Source organism: Equus quagga, chromosome 7 (assembly GCF_021613505.1).
Source record: "Equus quagga isolate Etosha38 chromosome 7, UCLA_HA_Equagga_1.0, whole genome shotgun sequence".
Lineage (NCBI taxonomy): Eukaryota > Metazoa > Chordata > Mammalia > Perissodactyla > Equidae > Equus > Equus quagga.
The window spans coordinates 36,090,688-36,111,660 of record NC_060273.1 but is presented as its reverse complement, the minus strand read 5'-3'; the positions used below and the strand labels follow the sequence as shown (position 1 = coordinate 36,111,660).

Genomic DNA, 20,973 nt, shown 5'->3' with positions numbered 1-20,973 from the left:
CCTTATGACTCTGTTTGAACTCTTTTTTGGGTAGACTTTTTTCTCTGTTTCATTCAGTTCTTTTTCTGGGGTTTTGTTCTGTTCCCTTACTTGAAATGTATTCTTTTGCTTCTCATTTTTCCTCTTCCTTTGTGCTTATATCTATGTATTAGGTGGGTCAGCTATTTCTCTTGATCTTGGAGAACTGACCTTATGTAAGAGATGCCCTGAGGCCCAGCAGTGTGCTTCCCTCTCATCACCAGTTCCAGGGGTGTCCTCTGTGTGGACTACATGTGTCCTTATGTTGTGGCAGGGTTGTTTTTGCTGCAGCTTCCTGGGGAGGCTAGGCTGCCCTTTTGGCTGGAAGTTGCTGGAAGTATTGGCTGTAACTAGCTCATAACTGCCCCATTCACTGGAGAATCACCCTCAGCCAAACTAAAGTCACTTTACCTGAGAATTTAAGCATTTGTCCACAGCCACTGATTGGTCAAGACTCCGCCCTGGACTGAAGTAGGATTCAAAATCCAGGAGATCCAGCTTTGGAGAACCCCATCTCTCAATCATTGTTTGGTGCTGCCTATTTAGATTAAAATAATACAAGTAGACTAAGGTGAGAGAAGGGGAGAGCTGTGAAAGACAAAAGGTGCTTTTGTGGCTGTTGCTCCCACAATCACGAACTTAAGGGAGAGTCTACTCAAAGAACTATTTTCCTAATCCATCTCAGAGTAAACTGCCAACTGGATACTTCATAACCCCCTGTATTTCCTACAAAAAGGATGTTCTCCTACTTTACCTCAATACGACCATCAAAGTCAGAAAGTTATCACTGCCATCTAACCCTCACACCACATTGAATCCCTCCAGCTATCCCAACAATGTCCTTTATAGCAGAAAGACCCAAACCATGTGCTGTGTTTAGATGTCACTTCTCTTTAGTCTCTTTCAGTCTGGAACACTTCCTCGGTGTTTGGCTTTCATGACCTTGACTCTTTTGAAGGTGACACACCAGTCAGACAGGAGGAGTAGAACATTCCTCAGTTTGGGTTTGTCTGACTGGTTCAGAATTTCTTTCAGGTTTCCTTCCCTGGAAGGACTGTCACAGAGCTGATACAGAGTTCTTCTCACTACATCCCATCAGGTGATGCTCAATCATTTCTCCCTGTTCCTGGTGATTCTCTCTCTGATCACTTCATTAAGGGAGAGTCAGCCATATTTCTCCACTATGAAGTTACCCTTTCTCCCTTGTAATTAATGGGAATTTTGAGCAGCAGCACTTTATGTAAATATCCTCATCAAGGTGCAATTTATCCATTTATTTATACATTTCTGTATGTATTAATGTTTTCCTATTTTGTTCTGTGTGTTAAAATCTCATATCATCATTCTTTATTATGATGTTCAAATTATACCTGATTTGGTTAGTGGAAGCCCCTCAGGTTGGCTTCTGTGTCTTTTGACATGTGCCCATCACTGTTTAGCATTCGCTTTCTTTCTAGCACAACAAGATACTCCAGGTTCAGCTTCTACTTTCCCAGTCCCAGCCCTGGAATCAGTCATTACTCCAAGCAGCCCTGAATACTTTTACTGGAAAATTATATTTATAAGCCAAGATCTTGGCACCAGGTACTCATTGGTATTTCTAAGCCTTATCAGTGGAGAGAAGCAGGGGAGATATGTTTTTATACACACACACACACACCTGTGCAAGTGCGTCTATCTATCAATCATCTACAATATAGAAAGCATGAATTTACTGATACATTAAGTTCCAATCTCTGACTCTGCAGAATTCATTATGGTTTACTCCCTTTCCAAATCATTGACTCCTTTCTCCAACAGTGAGAAATCTGGCTTCCATCATCCTTAATATAGTTGATCAATCCCCCTTTATGTGGCCAATCCTCACTACATCACTTTCCACTCATGGATGCCCTCCTTGCCCTACTTGGATTCTCCACACCCTATTTAAGCTCTTGGCTAGTCTCACCAGTGCAACCCTCTGCATGGAGCCCCTTCTCAATTTGCTTGTCTCCCACACCCATGCCAGACTGCCATTCCCTGTACATATCCTCCCCATCCTACTCTGCTCTGACTTGGAGGCACTGTAACTCCTTTCTCTGCCCCCTCCCCCAATGTGTGGCTGCCCACCTTGAGTGCCCCACCTGCTTGCTATAGGACTGAATCATCCAAGAAGGGAAGAGGAGGGGAAGGAAAGGGCAGAAAAGGAAAAGGAAGAACCCATGCAGTTTCTGATACCAACTGAAAGTAGAGAAAACTTGTAGCCTTTTTGCCCAATCAATTGACCAACCAACCATTTTTTTATTTGATCTCCATTGTGTTAAGACATTTGGAAGATGAGGATGGATCACAAAGATGTACAAGAAAACTTGTTTCCTGCCATCAGAAAAATCAAGAGACATGAGACGAAAACATTAAATCAAAACTAATAAAATAATAAGTACCTAAATTGAGTGTTACAAAAAATATGTGCTCCAAAAAAGGGAGAATTAAACTATGAATATACTTTCTAAGTAATGGGAAAAGTCACAGTAGATTAACTCTCATCTATCTCAACATATCAAATGGGACTTCTGAAAAAGACCCCACCCAACCAGTGATTGTGATGGTCAAAAACATTTAGTCACTGGCTCTCACTGATTCAGTTCTATAGATTCCCTTTAATGTGCACAAAGGAATAAGATAATACTTTTGTAAAGAGATATTTATTGGCTTGCTCAGTATAATGATTCATATAATATTCAAAATGAACATGAAATATAAATTTCACTACTACAGTCAGCACAATAATTTTTTTTCATTAAAGTTTGTTGATAAAATTGTTGAGAAACTTTTATTCTTGATCACTGCTCAGGAAAAATAGATGGTACTAACTGGGGGTGGATGGAGCTCATCCTGTGAGAACCAGATAAGCTGAGTCCATATATCTGACAGTTATATAGCCCCCTCCTTTATATCACACAGCATATAATACTCTACATAGGCATTGAGAAATTTCAAAGAATGTAAGAATCTCTAGGCATCCATCAAATACAGTAGGTTAAGCCCATCTTAATTCCGGGTTTTATTCATAAAGTAAATTGAGGTCTCTGATGTTCTGAGATACAACTTCCTTGAAGAACAAAACAGAAGTCCTTGGGGAAAGTCAGGCTCCACTCACTGTCCCACCTCTGGACTCAACCTTTAGAACAATGGGTTTTTGTGGTTGAAGAAGTCCTTGATTGCCTAATTTCAGGGGGATCTGCAACAGTTAAACAAGCATATGAGAATTGACTTATAAGCTACCCCAAGAACAGAAGCAACGTTGACAAGATACATTGAGAATAATAGTGCTTCACAAACATATAAAAACTACTTTTAAGATCATATATCTTCAATTCTTTATACTTAGTCTCTAAGCTGTATCTGTGTGTAAGTCTGTGTGTGTGTGGATAGTGAAAGCTTTCATCCATCCATTCATTCAACAAAATATTTATGCAGCGCCATTTTGGACCAAGACAGAGATAAAACCATGTTGGCTTGTGTTCATTTTTGATAAATTTTAAGTAAAAAGAATGAACTATTAAAATTTAAACCAGATTCTTAAGGATTATGGCAAACTATTTACAAAAGCAGCATAGAGTTAATTTTGTGTATGTTGGAACTTGCAATTAATCCTGAGTGGGGATTACACATTTTAATTGTACAAACAATCCTTGACTTCTAAAGAGTTCAGTCACCTATCCTAGTGGTACCCATCCAGTTTCATGATTGGAAGAGATCTTTGTGAAGCATTATGCCTGTTTTTTAATCTCTAGGATCCCCCATGTAGTGCAAATGGGGAATTTCTGACCTACAGTGTTTTGACTGATAGTTTTAGCTCCATTCTCACCAAGTCACCCTTTCAGTGGTGGTGGAGCCAGCATCAGAGTCATCTTTGGGACTCAGTTGACTGAAGGGCAAGCAAATTGTCATGTAGGGTGAGAAGCGCCAGCCTGTGGATGACTGGGAGCTTGCAGATAGTGCCTGCCCATCCAAGGTGTGACAGAGACCTGCTTTCTCTCAGAGTTGAGTCTTCTGTTTGTACACACTTACAGAACTGCCACATAACTGCCCTAAAGCCAAAAATAAGATAGAAACCATCTTTATCTTCCTCTCTCCTTCAGAGACACTACATAAGGGGAGGAGTTGCATATTAAATGCATGAGTCCTAGAAATAAGCCTTATTATAGGGCCTTGTTTGATATGAAACAATGGCAACCATTATTTATGTTCTTCAGAGGAGAGATTCCAGATCTTTCTATAAATATACAACCTTGTTATTTTATCATTTCAATGGCATACATGAATTTCCTCTGCAGAAAGACAGACAGACACACACACATGCACACACACATACATAAATATCATTTGTTAAATTTTTCTCTTTTTTTTTTGGTGAGCACGATTCACCCTGAGCTACCATCCATTGTCAATCTTCCTCTTTTTGCTTGAGAAGATTGTCACTGAGCTAACATCTGTGCCAACCTTCCTCTATTTTGTATGTGGGATGCCACCACAGCATGGCTTGATAAGCAGTGTGTGGATCTGTGCCTGGGATCTGAACCTGCGAACCACAGATGGCCAAAGTAGAGGGCGCAAATTTAACCACTACACCACTGGGCTGGCTGCATATTTGTTAAATTTTTAAAGATAAAATTGTTCAAAATTTGTAACCAAGAGCTGTAAATAAACTTCAACTCACTCCTTAGGCATTTACTGAATGACTACATGGCACCAGACAAAGTTAAAAACATTCTTAGGTACAAAGAAAACATAGAGAACCAAACAGGATGGTTTAATGACAAAATATTAACTTTCATGGTCCAATTTATGAGATACCAGCCTGCAGAAACTGATAGAGCATAGGAGAGAATGGGCTCTGGACTAGATGGGGAAGGCTTCATGGAGGGGTGTGGGGATTGAAAAAGGACTTGAAAGGTGAGAACAGGATGTGAAGGAGAGCAAGAAAAACATTCATTAAGTTATTACTAGGATGTAAAAGGAGCCCAGCTTGACTGGAGCAGGGCTCCTGGAAGGTGAGGTCAAATAGCCAGGATGACCCTGGTTGTGGGAGTCCTTCACATCTGGTAGAAAACATTTAAATCAATGATTCTCAACTTTGGCTACACATGAGATACAACAGGGGTGTTTTTAAGCCCCACTCTCATGAACTATTTTAGAATTTCTGAGATGACCTAGGCATCAGGATTTTTTAAAGCTCTCCATTGATTTCATTATATAGACAATGGTTTAGAACTGCTCTCACAGAGCTTCTGTAAGGTCTGGTGGAGAAGACTATCCTTCAAAAGAGAGGACGTGGTAATCGCTGCACTTCGTGGCTGTGCATAACACTTCCCTTTCCTCCCAATGGGCTAGAAATAGAATTTTAAACTTTGCTCAAGTTCAAAGAACTGCACATAATCATGTCGGGCTAATTGAATTGACTCTAGATGACCTTCATGGCTGAGTCTTTATAATGCCACAGACTTAGTAGTCCACAGCTGAAGGGCCCTAAAGGTCATAGATGGCTCCAAATAAATTCTCTGGCAATAAATAAATTACTCTTTGAATAGAACATATTCTTTTACATAGAGAGAAAGATGCCCCAGATAAAAAAAAAAAAACTCCCAAATAAACATTATTTACACAGAACATTAGCTCTCTGACCTGTGTTTCTTTACAAGGTTTGAAGGAGAAGTTCTGCAGCATTCTGACAAGAGCAAGTTTCATGTTCATCAGAGCGAACCTCATGCCAATGCAGTTTCGAGGTCCAGCTCCAAAGGGCAGGTATATATAAGGATTTATGCTGTCCTTGTTCTCCTTACTGAACCTGGTTCCACAACAGTAGAGGAAAACAAGTTAATGAAAGAGAAAAACCACAAGAGCTAGGAAAGTGAAGTCAGCATCATAGTGGAGTGAGTTGTTCCCTTTGTGTCTCCCCTCAAATTTACAACCAATCAGACATCCTTTGACCAACAGCGGATTACATACACAGCACAACAGGACACATAAGAGATCCACACATCTGTACATCTGAAGGTGGGTGGATTGAAACCCCGGGAAGCAGTGGAACTAGGGGAGCATCCCTCTCCCCCTCCCTTGGCAGCAGCAGTTCAGAGTGTGGATCCTCATGCTGGACATGCGCCTGCTGACAGTCACTGCAAGTAGAGCAGAAACAGGTGCCACAGCTCACATGACTGTGAGTAGAGACTAAAGAGTGGGCACTGCAGCTTGAATAACTGCAAGCAGAGCAGAAACAGTGGGCATAGTGGGAGCTGAGGAAGAGGGCACTGTGGCTCATACAACTGGAACCAGACATGGCTTGAGCAAAACCAGTAAGTGTCACTTCCTGTTTCCCAGGGGATCCAGCATGCATGCACTCCAACCCTCCCCTGGCAGTGGTCAAGTCTTTCTGACAGTGGGGATTGTATGAAAAAACTCAGATTTCCCCAGCTGCAGTGGGGTACCTTGTCCTGAGTTTTCAAAACACAATGGCCAGCGCCAACGACCAGAAGATGCATGAATTAGCAGCAACAACACCCTCTCCCAGCTTAGCCCCTGCTCAAACCCAGTGACGGCAGGTGGAACCTGCAAGCATAGGCTTCAGGAACCACAATAGAACCATTGACCAAGCCCCGAGTAGACGCATACCTGACACCAACTCCACCAGCAGCAGGAGCTACATACAAGTCCCTGGGTCCCCAGGCCCCTGGCAGTGACAGCAACACCCATGAACCCAGCACCCCTGGCACTGATGTAATCAGCTCTGTCAGACAACCCAGGAGCAGCAGTGTGAGTGGCACACAGTGGACCAGCGTCTGAGCCCATGGAGAACCCATGAAGATCCAGTGTAGGAACGCAAGACCCAGGTGACCCTGGAAGCACCAGAAATGCTCACAGCCTGGTGACCTCAGCGGTGACACCTGAGATGGCAGTGACATCATAAGCAGAAAGCCATCACCAATCTCAGAAGCACAAGCGGCACAAGGAGGACACTGACAATGCCTCTAGCAGAGGCAGTGGAGGGAGAAAAGTGCAGGTTCTCAAATACAACCAAAAGCATCTCAGAACCAAAGTAAGTAAAGCCATACCCAAATAAGAAAGGTGGTTACTACCACAAATGCACCAGCAGAGGATCATTTCATCAAACATCATGAAAAACTAAAGTAACATGGTACAACAGAATGAAAATGACTACTCTCCAGAAACCAGTCTTGAAGTCACAGAAGATTACCATCTAACTGACAGAGAATTCAAAATAGCTGTCATTAAGAAACTCAATGAGTCACAAGAAAACTCAAAAAGTTAAATAAGCTGGGGAATAAAATTAATGAATAGAAGAAGTACTTTACCACAGAAATGGAAACTCTAAAAAGAAGACAGAAATTCTGGAGATGAAGAACACAGTTAAAGCAAGAAAAATAATGTAGAAAGCATTAAAAATAGAGCAGACCATATGGAGGAGAGAGTTAGTGAACTCAAAAATAGAAATCAAGAAATGATTCAGGTGGTGGAGGAGAGAAAACTGACTTTTTTTAAAAAATGAAGATATTCTTCGAGAAATATCTGACTCAATTAGGAAAACATAAAGATAATAGGTATCCTAGAGGGAGAAGACAGGGAGAAAGAAGCAGACAGATTATTCAAAGAAATACTAGCTGAGAACATCCCAAACCTGGGGAAGGAACTGGACATGCAAGTACATGAACTTAATAGAACTCTTAATTACACCAAGCCAAAAAGACCTTCTCTGAAGCATATAATATTAAAACTGATAGAAGTCAATGACTGAGAAAAAATATTAAGGACAGCAAGGAAAAAGAAAATAACCCACAAAGGAACCCCTATTAGGTTTTCAGCACATGTCTCAGCAGAAACCCTACAGGCTAGGAGAGAGTGGAATAATATATTCAAAACACTGAAAGACAAAAACTATCAGCCAAGAATACTCTATCTAGAAAAATTATCCTTCAGTTATGATGAAGAAATAAAAGCTTTCCTAGACAAAAAAAAAAAATCTGAGGGAGTTCACCACCACTGGCCCTGCTTTACAAGAAATGTTCGAATGAACTTTCTTACCTGAAACACAAAGGCAAAGGTTTACAAAGCTTTGAGCAAGGTGATGAATAGGCAGAATCATAAAATGGCAAATCTATAAAAGATTGGTTAGTAAACACTTAATTATAACATGAAGGCTAAAAGGAAAGAAAGTATGAAACATAACTATAAGCGCCTCAATTTGGTCACAAACTCACAGCACAGGAAAAGAATAATGTGACTACAATAACCTAGAAGGGAAAGAGGAAAAAGATGGAACATACATCGGCTAATGGAGATAAGATGCTATCAGCAGAAAAACGGCTACTTAATTTTTGAGATCTTTTATACAAACATCATGGTGACCACAAAGCAAAAGATCAGAGCCGAGTTACAAATCATAAATGAAGAGAAAAACATCACGGAAAACCACCCAACTGAAGTGGCAGACAGAAATACAAAGAAAAAAAAACAATGGAAATAAATAACAACCATAAAGCAAAAGATAAAATGGCAGTATTAAGCCCTCATATATCCATAATCACTCTAAACGTAAATGGATTGAATTCACCCATCAAAAGACACAGTGTAGCTGAATTAATTAAAACCAAGACTCAGCAACATTCTCCCTCCAGGAAACAAACCTCAGGTCTAAAGACAAACATGGGCTCCAAGGGAAGGGATGGAAGATGATGCTGCAAGCAAATGACAACCAAAAAAAGACGAGTGTAGTCATACTTATAACAAACAAAATAGACTTCAAGCCAAAAAACATAACAAGAGACAAAGATGGACATTATATAATGATAAATGGGACAAACCATCAAAAAGACATAATATTTATTAATGTATATGCATCTAAGATAGGAGCTACCAAGTATATAAAGCAATTATTAACAGACCTAAAGGAAGAAATTGCTGGGAACACAATATTAGTAGGGTCGTTAATACCCCACTTACATCAATGCATAGATCATCCAAAGTCAACAAGGAAACAGTGAACTTAAAGGAAACACTATAGCAAATGGACTTAATAGACATACATAGAATGTTCCATCCAAAAACAGCAGAATACACATTCTTCTCAGGTGCACATGGAACAGTCTCAGAGACAGACCATATCTTGGGAAACAAAACAAGCCTCAATAAATTTAAGAAGATTGAAATCATGTCAAGCATCTTTTCTGACCACAATGCTGTGAAACTAGAAATCAACTAAAAGAAAAAAGCTAGGAAAGTCACAAAAATGCGGAGACCAAACAATATGCTACTGAACAACTATCAGATCAATGAAGAAATCAAAGGCGAAATCAAAAAATACCTGCAGACGAATGAAAACAAAAAACAACATACCAAAAATGATGGGTTGCAGCAAAAGTGGTACTAAGAAGGACGTTTATAGTAATACAGGCCTATCTGGAAAAAAACAAGAAAAATCTCAAGTAAACAATTTTACACTGTGCCTAAAAGAAATAGGAAAAGAAGAACAAAGCCCAAAGTCATCATACTCAATGGTAAAAAACTGAAACTTCTTCCTCTGAGAACAGGAACAAGACAAGGATACCCACTCTCACCACTCTTATTCAACATAGTACTAGAAGTTTCAGCCAAAGAAATTAGGCAAAAAAATAAAAGGGATCCAAATTGGAAGGAAGAAGCAAACTGTCATTATTTGCAGATCTCTTGATTCTATATACAGAAAACCTTCAAGAATCGACCCAAAGCTATTAAGAATCATCAACAAATATAGCAAAGTTGCAGAGCACAAAATCAACATATAAAAATCAGTTATATTTCTATACTCTAATAAAGAACTAGCAAAAGAGAAATCAAGAATACAGCCCCATTTATAATTTCAATAAAAAGAATAAAATACCTAGGAATAAACTTCACCAAGGTAGTACAATACCTAATCACTGAAAACTGTAAGACATTATTGAAAACAGTGGAAGAAATACCTCCCATTATTTACATTGTTATTTTCTCTTCTCTTCTCTTCCTCTACTCACCCTTCTCTCTATCTCTCCCACAGAATAGCTTACATCAGATGATTTACATGGTCATATGATGCTACTCTACTGTAATATAATCACTGGTTTCTTTCTCTATCTGTTCCACTAGGCTATAAATTCCTTGAAGGTTAGACCTATGTTTTATTCAATTTGATTTCTCAATACGTGATTACACAAAGAAAAATTGTGGATTTCTGGAAAGTGATAATGGCATTGTGGCTATGTACTTTTAAAGAGTCCTTATATTTTGGAGAACTTTCTGGAATAGTTATACATGATATGCCTTAAAGTAGTATGGAAACCAGGAGAAGGGTAGCAGTGGTGTGAGATGATACAGCTAACATGCGCTGATGCTTGTTGGGCAGGTGGTAGACACATATATGCACATTAAAAGTATTCCATAGACTTGTGTCTATAGAATATGCTTATGCATATGTCAAAACACATATATTTGTGTATATATCAAAAATTCTTCTTAATAGGATTTTTTTAACATTTAGATTTGTCACTGCTTTGCCCAGTCCCTGACACACAGTAAGCACATACTCTCTGTTTAATGACTGAATCAAGAGAATTACAGTGAGTGGTCTCTAATTTTACGTTTGTGAAGCTGCAGGAGGGGAACCACGAGCTTGGAGGAAACACAGATGTCCCCTGGTCCAGAAAACAGAGGAGTTGGTCAACTCTGACTTCTTCTTTCAACAAGTACTATGTGTAGATGCTATGCCAGCACTAGGGACACCATGGCCAACAAGACAAGGTCCCTGCCATCTGGGAGCTTATACTCAGGGGTTAATAAAAGTCTAGATCCATGCTACTGCCCTAGAAAGTGCATTCCAAATTTTGCTCACCAATGAAATAAATGCAAAAGCATCAGCTCTTTCCAGAGTTCAAGCTGTGCCCAATTCAGATATTGGTTCTGATTTCCCAGAGGAACATGCTCAAGATCCCTCTGGGGAGGATGTCTCAGACATCTAGAGAGCAGATGACTTCATTTTGGAAGGGTCACCCAATACTGAGAGCAGAGGGGAGCTGGCACAGGAGTGCAGTCACAGACAGGACTTGAGGACCTGTGTTCACTTCCAACATCAATGAGGCTGCTTAAAACATCAGGGTTGAGGACCTCTCAGATCATTACCTGCACTTTCACAATAGTGCTAGCCAAAACAACACCAATGTTTAAAAAAATGGAATGCAGAAATTTTGGTGGTAAATTCAGAGAGCTGAAGGGAACAGCACAGAAAAACACAGAGGAAAAATAAGCCTATATTCCCAAAGTCAGATAGTGGTTCAGTAAATTAGGGCAAATGCATGCAGTCACACACAAATATATACACTATATATATATAGTAACATATGATGTTGTTTATAGTTTACTGGTAAATAAAGCAAGCAGTTCACATCCAAATAAAATATATTATCATTCTAATTTTTAAAAATCTATACATACAGAGAAAAGTGTCCATGAGGATATGCATCACATTGTTAATGAGGCCTATCTTAAGGTATTGGCACTGTGCGCAGCTATAATTTTCTTTTTTCTAGTCCACAGTTTGTAAAATTTTGACAATGACCACTCTTGTCATAAGAAAAAAAAAATGCCAAAAATAAAAATATGTACAAATAAATGATTGTATAATCACTCATTTGTCCTTTATCCTAAGAGATGTCATGATATGCTCTAACCAACCTGGATAAAGGTGAGTTCCCTTTCCCAGGGGCCCTGTACCTTTCAGGACGGAACTCCTCAGGCTCTGGCCAGAACTCTGGGTGTTTGTGAAGAGCAAAGGTTGGCACCATCACCACTGTCCCTTTAGGAATGAACACCCCATTGATTTCCACATCTTTCTTACAGACCCGCTCAAGTCTAACAGCAATTGGGAATAATCTGAGGGATTCATTCAACACCATGTCAAGATACTCCATCTGTACCAGGGCATCATAGGTGGGAGGAGCCTGGGAAGAAAGAAAGAGGTTTTGATAAACTGAGATTTGGGATCAACTTTCCACTCAATCTCTGCAGTACTATTGAAATGGTAGGAGCACAAAAGAATAATTTATTTGACAAAGGACCTTAGCATTTATATATATTTTAATATCTATCATACCCTTTGACCTGCCCAATGGCCCGCTGAGATATGTGGAGGAGCTAGGTCTATGAAACACCGTTGGGACAATCCCCTGAACAGGGACTGAAATCCCTCACATTACCATGTAGTGGTTTTTCTCTCTCAAGTGAACACATGTGACTAATATACTATGACCCTTACTCTTAAGTGAAATATGCCAAAGTCACGATTTCCTTTCAAAAGAGAGGCCACATATCTGTACCAAGAAAAGAGAATGTGTAAAAGAGTGAATCCCCTATTCATCATAAAGTTTTTAGTCAAAAAATCCTATTTGATAACTCTTCCATTTATAAATACATAATCTCGAAAGAAACAGTATTATATAAAAACTCTATAAATAATTTGGAAAGAAACAAGTTCCTTTCTAAATCAAACATGACAAAAGAAGGATAAGATTGGATACTACCAGGGAACACAATTTCATTTCTAGGGAAAGTTTTAAAGAATATTGGAACCCCACTCTCAGACCCATCCTCTGTTGCTGAAACAGTCTCCTAATTGTCACTTCAGGATTTGACTATAAGCTCTGAAGATATAAACAAGCCACTCCAGCCCCAGAGGCTAGGTCTCCATACACCACAAATAATTCCAGTTTGGGCAAAGATCAGAAAAAAAGCATGGACAATACGTGGCTATCACCTGGTGTTATATTGACGAGGCAATGTTGTAGAGCTTAATAGTTTGGCTCAGGAGCCTGATACCCTGAATCATAGCTTGGCTTCTTCACCACTAGTTATATGACTAGCATATGAAAGTTATTTCATCTCTTTCTAGTTCAGTTTTTTTTGACATGTTCCATGGAGATAATTAGAGTTGTCACTTCATATGGTTGTGTGGCAGAGACATTCACTGTTCATCCAACATCCATGTAGTCCCCTAATTTCCCAGCCCACTTTAACTTAGGGGAAATTAGCTTTGCTGATGGGCTGTGAGCTGAGATGGTGTATGTCACTTCAGAGACCAAACATTTGGAAAGCCAGCAAGCAACATTCTACCTTTTTTTCCACAGCCAACAGGAAGGACTCATGTTCCAGATAATCAGGGATAATCAGTTACTTAGGCTAAACCTAGCCTATCCTGACTAACATAGAATTTTATGCAGATTAATTCATTTGTAAATAGAAAGCATTTACAAGAGACATATTTATTCATATGCAAATGTTAGGTACTCACGTTGTTATTATCCTTGTAATTATTATTATAAAAAAGGGAGACACAATGGTTAGCTAGTCTCTGTCTCTAAGTGACCTTTTCATCATACTGAAAACAAAAGAATCCCAATATGGGCTTTATCAGAGAAAAAAGATAATCTCTAATTTGGATGGCCCCTAAAATGTTTTCTTATCTTATGTCTGAAGGACCTAAGACTCATAAAGTTCATAAGACTTGTCCAAAACCATAGTGAGAACTCAAAGATATGTCTTTTACTTCATACCCTATAGTCTTTCCTCTACACCAGGCTTCTCTTAATCTGCAAAGTCTACCCAGGGTGGTATAGTGCACTAATGGTCCCAATTCTTAACTCTTTCCTTTGTCCATGACCTTTCCATTTAACTTTGTGGTGCCCTCTCATTCTGACTCTGGGGTTGGCCTTGTGGTTTCCTTTGAACAAATGCAATGTTGGTTAAGTGTGATGCAAGCACAGATTCGAAATGCACCCATATGACTGGGCTTCTTGCTCTTGCCCTTTACTATTGCCCTGAGAAGAGCACACTCAGGCTGGCTTTCTGAAGCCTGAGAAACATGTGGAGCTAAGTCCTGCGAGCTAACTTAGACAAGGCCAGCCTAGATCAGCCACTAGCCAAATCAAAGCAAGTCCAGCCAAAATCAACAGAGATAACTATCCAGACACTTGAGCAATAAATTATTATTCCTAGATGCCACTGATGCTTCGTGATGTTTTACCTGGCAATATTGCGGCAAAAGATAACAGATAAGCCAGGACCAGCACTTTTTTTCAAAGATCTTATACTTACGTGAGTAGCATACATTGCCTAGGTTTCTCCCTTTGTTTTTGTTTCTTTGGATCCAGCTTGAATAGAGTAGGTGAAAGAATTGATGTTTCTGCTTTTTCAAAAAAATAGGGTGTTAGGTAGCATGAAATGTAGAAAATTAGGGTCCAGTGAGTGGAAAAGCAATGTTTATTCAATCATGGCCTGAATGTCAACTTCCTCAGCACATGATGACTTTCTTTGCTCTACTTTATGCTCAGCAAGTGGTGAGGAGAATCCTTGCTAAGACTACACCTTCTCCCTCCCTCTCCAAGTATCTCATCCACTCACCTTATTGGGGAAAGTCGCATCAATCTCCTCCTGCAGCTTCTGCTGGACATCAGGGTGAGTGGCCAAAAAATACATAAGGAAGGAAAGAGAACTGCTAGTGGTCTCATAGCCAGCAAAAATAAAGATAATAGATTGGGCCACGAGCTCCAGATCAGACAGAGCTAAGAGGAAAGGAAAGACATGTTAGGTAAAGCAGGTCAATGTAAAACATCACAGTTCAGATACTTAGAAATCCAAATGAAATTCCCAAACCCCTAAGGAAAATAATAGAAAATCAGTTCAGAGTCAAGTTGGGAGTGTTTTATACTCTGATGTCTATCTGACAGAGCCAGAAAAAGGAAAACATTGTCCTAATTCAATTTTCCCTAAAGTTTATGCTGTTCTTGGCCATCACCTCCTGGTTATGCCACTGGTCCCCAGCAACACAGATAGGTAATTTAAGAGATAGCATTTCTCTCTAACATATACAGCCTTATCAGTATGTCCCTTGGATAACCCTAAAAGTACTTTAGCTGCAAGTAATACGGAATAGCACTACCCCCAGGAAAAACTTAAATTACACTAGCTAAAATATAGAATTTGTTAAAGTGTGTGCAATTCTAAGGCTTAACTGTAGAGAAAATTAAAGGATCTTTCCTCTAAACATGTTTGAGGGAATTTAAGAGAATAATAATGGACTACAGATAAACTCTTGCTACTCAAAGTATGCTCCATGGACCAGCAGCATAAGCAGCATCTAGGAGCTCATTAGAAACACAGAATTTCAACACCTACTCTAGAACCATCAAATCAAAATGTGAACTTTCATGAGACGTGATGTTTTGTGAACACAACCTAGCTTGAGAAGTATGGATTGTACCTTAAGAGGCATCAGGTAATGGAAGACCTGAGCACCAGTCTTCAATTGGAATATCTCAGATGTATACAGGAACTACAGAGACACACAAAATGCTAGAAGAGTGGTGATTGACCCTAGTCTAATCAACATCACTACAATAGAAGAAGAAAGAATGTGTCAATATAGGGTATTAGGTAGCATGAAATGTAGAAAAATAGGGTCCAGTGAGTGGAACAGCAATGTTTATTCAATCAGGGCCTGAATGTCAACTTCCTCAGCACATGATGCCTTTCTTTGCTCTACTTTATGCTCAGCAAAAAGCCCTTTTGTTTATAAGTTGGCCTCCATTTTCACCTTTTCCTGGAAGAAACTGAGCATGGTCACACTCTAATCTATTTGCTTGGGACTAGATTAGGACATTTAGGTACTTAGGACACTGAAATAAACGTGGTTGGTACCTGCAACAAACATGTGATTTACAACCAAAATACTGCAGAAAAAGTGTAAGAGAGATCTACAGAGTTATGACTTCCCAGTGATGACTCCTGTGATGCTGTTGTGGGTAAATTCGACTACCAAATCCTTTCCCCCAGTTAGCATAAATCTCATGATACTCAAAGTTTAGAGCTGTGCTGTCCAATGTGGTAGTCATGTGTGTCTATTTAAATTTAAATTTAAGTTACTTAAATTTAAATATAATATAATGTTCCATTTTTCAGTGCCACTGGCCACATCTCAAGTGTTCAATAGCCACATGTGTCTAGTGGTTACTGTATTGAACAGGGTAGATAAAGAGTATTTCCTTCACCACAGAAAGTTGGATTGGCCCATATAGACAGATAGAAGTAGACATAGATATAGATATACTTCTAGTGGTGTGATAGACTCAAATCATCCCTGCTCTCTAGGACCAACTGTTAAATATTAGAAAATTCTGTGAGATGGCTATCAAGCCATTGGTAGCTTGAAATTAACCATATAGGACTAATCATGTCATGGAAAGAAACTATAAATTAGGCCCTTTTTTGAGAGACAGACAGACAGAGTATGTTTACATCACTGGTTATGGGTAGACATAGAAATATTTCTGTTTATCAGTTCCATGTAAATATATTTGATGTTCTAGTTTTGCCAACTGAGAGGATCTGGAAGCAGAGAAACCCTGGAAGCAATGAGAACTCCTACATCCCAGATTTTGGTTTCTAAATGCCATTTATCTTTACAAAGAACCAGAGTGCCTTGGGGAATTGGTTGATTCCAGGGCTGGTTTGGAGAAATAGAAGAGAAACATGGAATGTCTTCCATCAGAAAGCAAGGAAGTGCTCGGAAAATAATATGTGAAAAGAAATAGAATACTCTGTATATTATAATGGTGGATATACAACATTATACATTTGTAAAAATGCATAGAAAGTACAACACCAAGAGTGAAACTTAAAGTAAACTATGGACTTCGGGCGATAATATGCTAATGTAGGTTCATTGATTGTGAAAATGTACCTCTCTGGTAGGGATTTCTATTGTGGGGTAGACTGTGTATAGTTGGGGGAAGGGGGTATATGGGAAATCTCTGTACCTTTCACTCAGTGTTGCTGTGAATCTAAAACTGTTCTAAATAAGTCTACTGAAAAAATAAAATTAAAAAAAAAGAAGAAGAAGAAAGGACACAGGAATCCACTTGAAAAGGATTCCAGTGGACAAACCTGAGAGAATTTGAGCATCAAAACAAAGAACGATATGAAACTAAATTAGTAATATATCATCATATTGACATAAATATATAAACAAGTAAATAAATGAGGGAGAATGGAAACCTCTCCTTACAATGGAACATCAACTCATAAATGTATAAAAAATGGTGGAATTAGAAAGTCATCATTTCAAAACTAACATAGTAATAATAGTTTCAATCTAAAACCATCAATGGATGATAAAACTAGTAGGTGAAATTTGAAGAGAAAGAGAATGTTTACGCAGTCTCAAAGGCTTCCCTCACAGTTTACTTATTAATACAAAGAGAAAAATAAAACTTTACAGTAGATTAAGCTAGCAAACACAACTTTAACCAAATGTCCAAATTAATGTCACCAACACTGGGGCAATGTGCCTCCTGATGTGAGGAAGACTTGATGTGTATTTCCAGGGAGAGGTTTTGAATGAGTGGGTCTAGATGAGCCCTGAGAATTGATATGGAAACAAGATCCCCAGAGGTTCTGACATAGATGAACCTCATACCACTGAATGACTTTGGAGCATGAAATATTTGTTTATTGGTGCTCTTCAAGATTTGAAGAAAATTGTGCCTCTGTGTTTCTAGAAAGTGTCTCAAGCTACCATTTATATCTGAAAATCTGCCTTTCTTCAATTTGGCTTAAGTTCTCATCTGTCTGGAAAATTTTCTGCATGTTTTTAGAACCAGCCTCTCCCCATGAGCTTCCCCACAGTGGCCCTCTGACACATTCCTTGGTTACCTTTATGGGTGTCCAGTTCTTTGGAATTCTGAGAGTTAATCATCAGCTGAAGAAAATCAACTCGGTGCTTGAAGAAGAAAGAGATATTTCAATGATGGACAGTCACTTGTGTAGTCAGAAATAACTTGGGAGTGCAGTATTTAGCCTCTTTCCTGAGAATATGGTCCCTTTAAGCCCAAAAGTCTGACTAGTGTTGCCTGAGTCATGAGTGAACAGAGCCACCAGATAAAAATCTTGGAGAGTAGGATGTTTCCCTAAGAGAAATCCAGCCACTACGCCCAACTGCTTTTTTGGTTCTCCCTCTCTCTGATCTTTGGCTGTTCTGGCTTTTGAACACAGCCTCTCAGCCAGAGAGTTGTCTGCTCCCTCTCCTGACGTGCCTGCTTGCTCAGGAGGAAGCTCCTGACTTTGATCCCTTCTTTTTATACATCCTTAACTTTTAATGAATTACCACATAAATTAATCCCCTGACATTTGCAGAATTCTTCAGCAACTTTTCTCTGAACATTTTAAAGTGCCCCAAACTCCCAGAACTCTACACAATCTTCAGTAACTTACTGGGAGTACCCAGCCCTGTCTACCTGGCCTGCAGACATCCTAGTACTGGTCTCCAGGCCTCATGAAGGCAAAGCTGGGTTAGCCAACTTGCAGCCTCAATGCCAAAGAAGACTCCTGCCCACTCCAGACTATGAGAGAGTACCAATTTAACACAGATTATACTCTACAGGTATCCTAATGGGGGCTTCCATTGGGAAAAGTGTAAAACAAGAGGCTTGGAATTGAAATGATTCTTTGCCAATCTAAGATCTGGGGAAATTATAATACCAGTAAAATAATTTTTAAGCAGAAATTTTTATCCTTTGACAATTTGTTGAAGGGAAGTGGTAAAGTTTTGTCTCAACAACATTCACACAGTGACACAGTAATTTTCATGCCTATTATTAAATTTTAAACATTGCCTTCTGACTCATTTTCTTATATCCCCCCCAACTTCCACCTTCTCCATTTTCCCCAAAATATCAGGAGTCTCCTGCTCTAAAACTTAGAGATCTCTACCATCTGAAAAAACTACAGTGAAGTGCACAAATCATATGTATACAGCTCAATAAATTATAAAAAGCAAACACACTCATGTAAGCACCACCATATTTTACCTTTTCTTTATCTTTGAGGCGACTTTCTTTCATCCTTTTTACAGATTTTATGAAAAAATCAGTAACACTTTTTGGAAACACAAAGACATTTAATACTTCAAAAACTGCATTAAGAAATGGAAAGAGTGCTGTAGGAAAAAGAAAAAAGAAAGCACAATGAAAATGCAAATTTTACCTGGAACAACTATAATTTTCTCTACCGATCACAAGAGTAAAAGACACCAGGGTTCTCAATCAGGAGCAATTTCATCAATCACCTTTGCTCAGACTTCCATGCGACACTTTGCTCAAATTTCCAAGCAAATGGTGAGTCCATATAGGGTCCATCACTACAGCTGTGAGATCAGTGGCCCCATCCACATCTTGGGAGTGACCAAAGGCACAAGATTGCATTCCTTAACCTGTTAGCTTTTTATCTATTGGACTAGTGTCTCTGAATAAACCAGACCATAGTCTGATACTTTAATTAATGGTACACTTCAAGAAATATGAGTCAGGATAGAAATAATACGTGATGTCTTTTAATCACAATAAAGTGAAATTATAAATCAATAAGAGAAAGAAAATTTGGAAATTCTTAAATATGTGAAAATTAAACAATACGCTCCTAAACAACCAATAAGTCAAAGAAGAAATCAAAAAGGCAATTAGAAATTACTTTGAAATAAATAAAATTGGAGACACAACATACCAAAACTTATGGGATGTAACAAAAGCAGTGCTCAGAGAGAAATTTATGGCTATAAATTTCTATGTTTAAAAAGAACAAAGGTCTCGAATCAATAACCTAACTTTCCACCTTAACACACTGAAAAAAGAAGAGCGAAACAAAGCCTTAAGCAAGCAGAAGAAATAAAATAATAAAGATGAGCAGAAACTAATAAAATAGAGAATAAAAAACAATAGAGAAAATCAATGAAACCAAAAGCTGATTCTTTGAAAAGAACTTAAGCTAGATTGACCAAGGAAAAAGGAGAGAAGATTCAACTTACTAGCATCAGAAATGAAAGAGGGGACATTACTGCTGACGCTAAAAAATCAAATGAACTATAAATGAATACTATGAACAATTGTACACCAATAAATTAGATACTGTATGAAATGGACAACTTTCCAGAAAGACACAAACTACAGGAACTGACTCAAAAAGAAACAGACAATCTGTGGTGGTTTACCAGAGGGGAATGGGGTGTGGGAGGGTCAATGGTATAAAGGGGCACATGTACAGGGTGACTGATGACAACTAGACTTTTGGTGGTGAACACAATGCAGTCTATAACAAATTGACTTCCGTCATCCGACAGAAGTCGAAGTAAAAGGATGTACACCTAAAATTTACATAACGTTATATACCAGTGTGACCTCAGTAAAAAAAGACAATCTGAATAGACCTATAACAAGTAAAAAGATTGAGTTAGTAATTCAGAACCTAACAACAAAGAAAAGCTCAGACCCAAATGGTTTAATGGGGAATTCTACCAAATACTTAAAAAAGAATTAACACTAATTTTTCACAAACTCTTCCAAAAAATAGAAAAGGAGTGAACACATCCAAACTCATTCTACAAAGCCAGTATTTCCCTGATACTAAAACCAGACAAAGACATCACAGGAAAAACAAACTACAGACCAAAATATCTTATGAACATGGATGCACAAATCCTCAACAAAATATTAGCAACGGAATCCAGCAACATGTAAAAAGAAGTACACATCATAACCAAGTGGGATTTTTTTTCCAGGAATGAAAGGCTGTGTAATGCACCATATCAATAGAAAAAACTCAAAAACCACATGATCATCTCAATAGATGCCGAAAAAGCATTTCATAAAATCCAACACCCTTTTGTGTTAAAAACCTTCAGCCAGCTAAGAGTAGAAGGGAATTTCCTCAGTGTGATAAAGGGCATTCACAAAAAAACATAGCTAACACTGTACTTTAGAGTGAAAGACTGTATATTCTCCCCTAAGATTAAGAATAAGACTGGGATGCCTCTCTCACCACTCCTCTTCAGCATTGTACTAGAGGTTC

At 38.7% G+C, this 20,973-nt stretch overlaps 1 protein-coding gene across 1 annotated transcript in view; it reads right to left on the bottom strand.

The window, feature by feature from the left end:
* Positions 1-2,683: 2,683 nt before the first annotated feature.
* LOC124242223 (cytochrome P450 3A12-like) overlaps positions 2,684-20,973 on the bottom strand; it is a 33,454-nt gene continuing 15,164 nt past the window's right edge. The window contains exons 8-13 of the mRNA XM_046667027.1: positions 18,942-19,069; positions 17,788-17,854; positions 14,479-14,639; positions 11,797-12,023; positions 5,686-5,848; positions 2,684-3,238 (exon numbers count right to left, since the gene is read on the bottom strand). Of these exons, the coding sequence (XP_046522983.1) occupies positions 3,143-3,238; positions 5,686-5,848; positions 11,797-12,023; positions 14,479-14,639; positions 17,788-17,854; positions 18,942-19,069 (842 nt within the window). The 3' untranslated portion in view covers positions 2,684-3,142. The remainder of the gene's footprint in view (positions 3,239-5,685; positions 5,849-11,796; positions 12,024-14,478; positions 14,640-17,787; positions 17,855-18,941; positions 19,070-20,973) is intronic.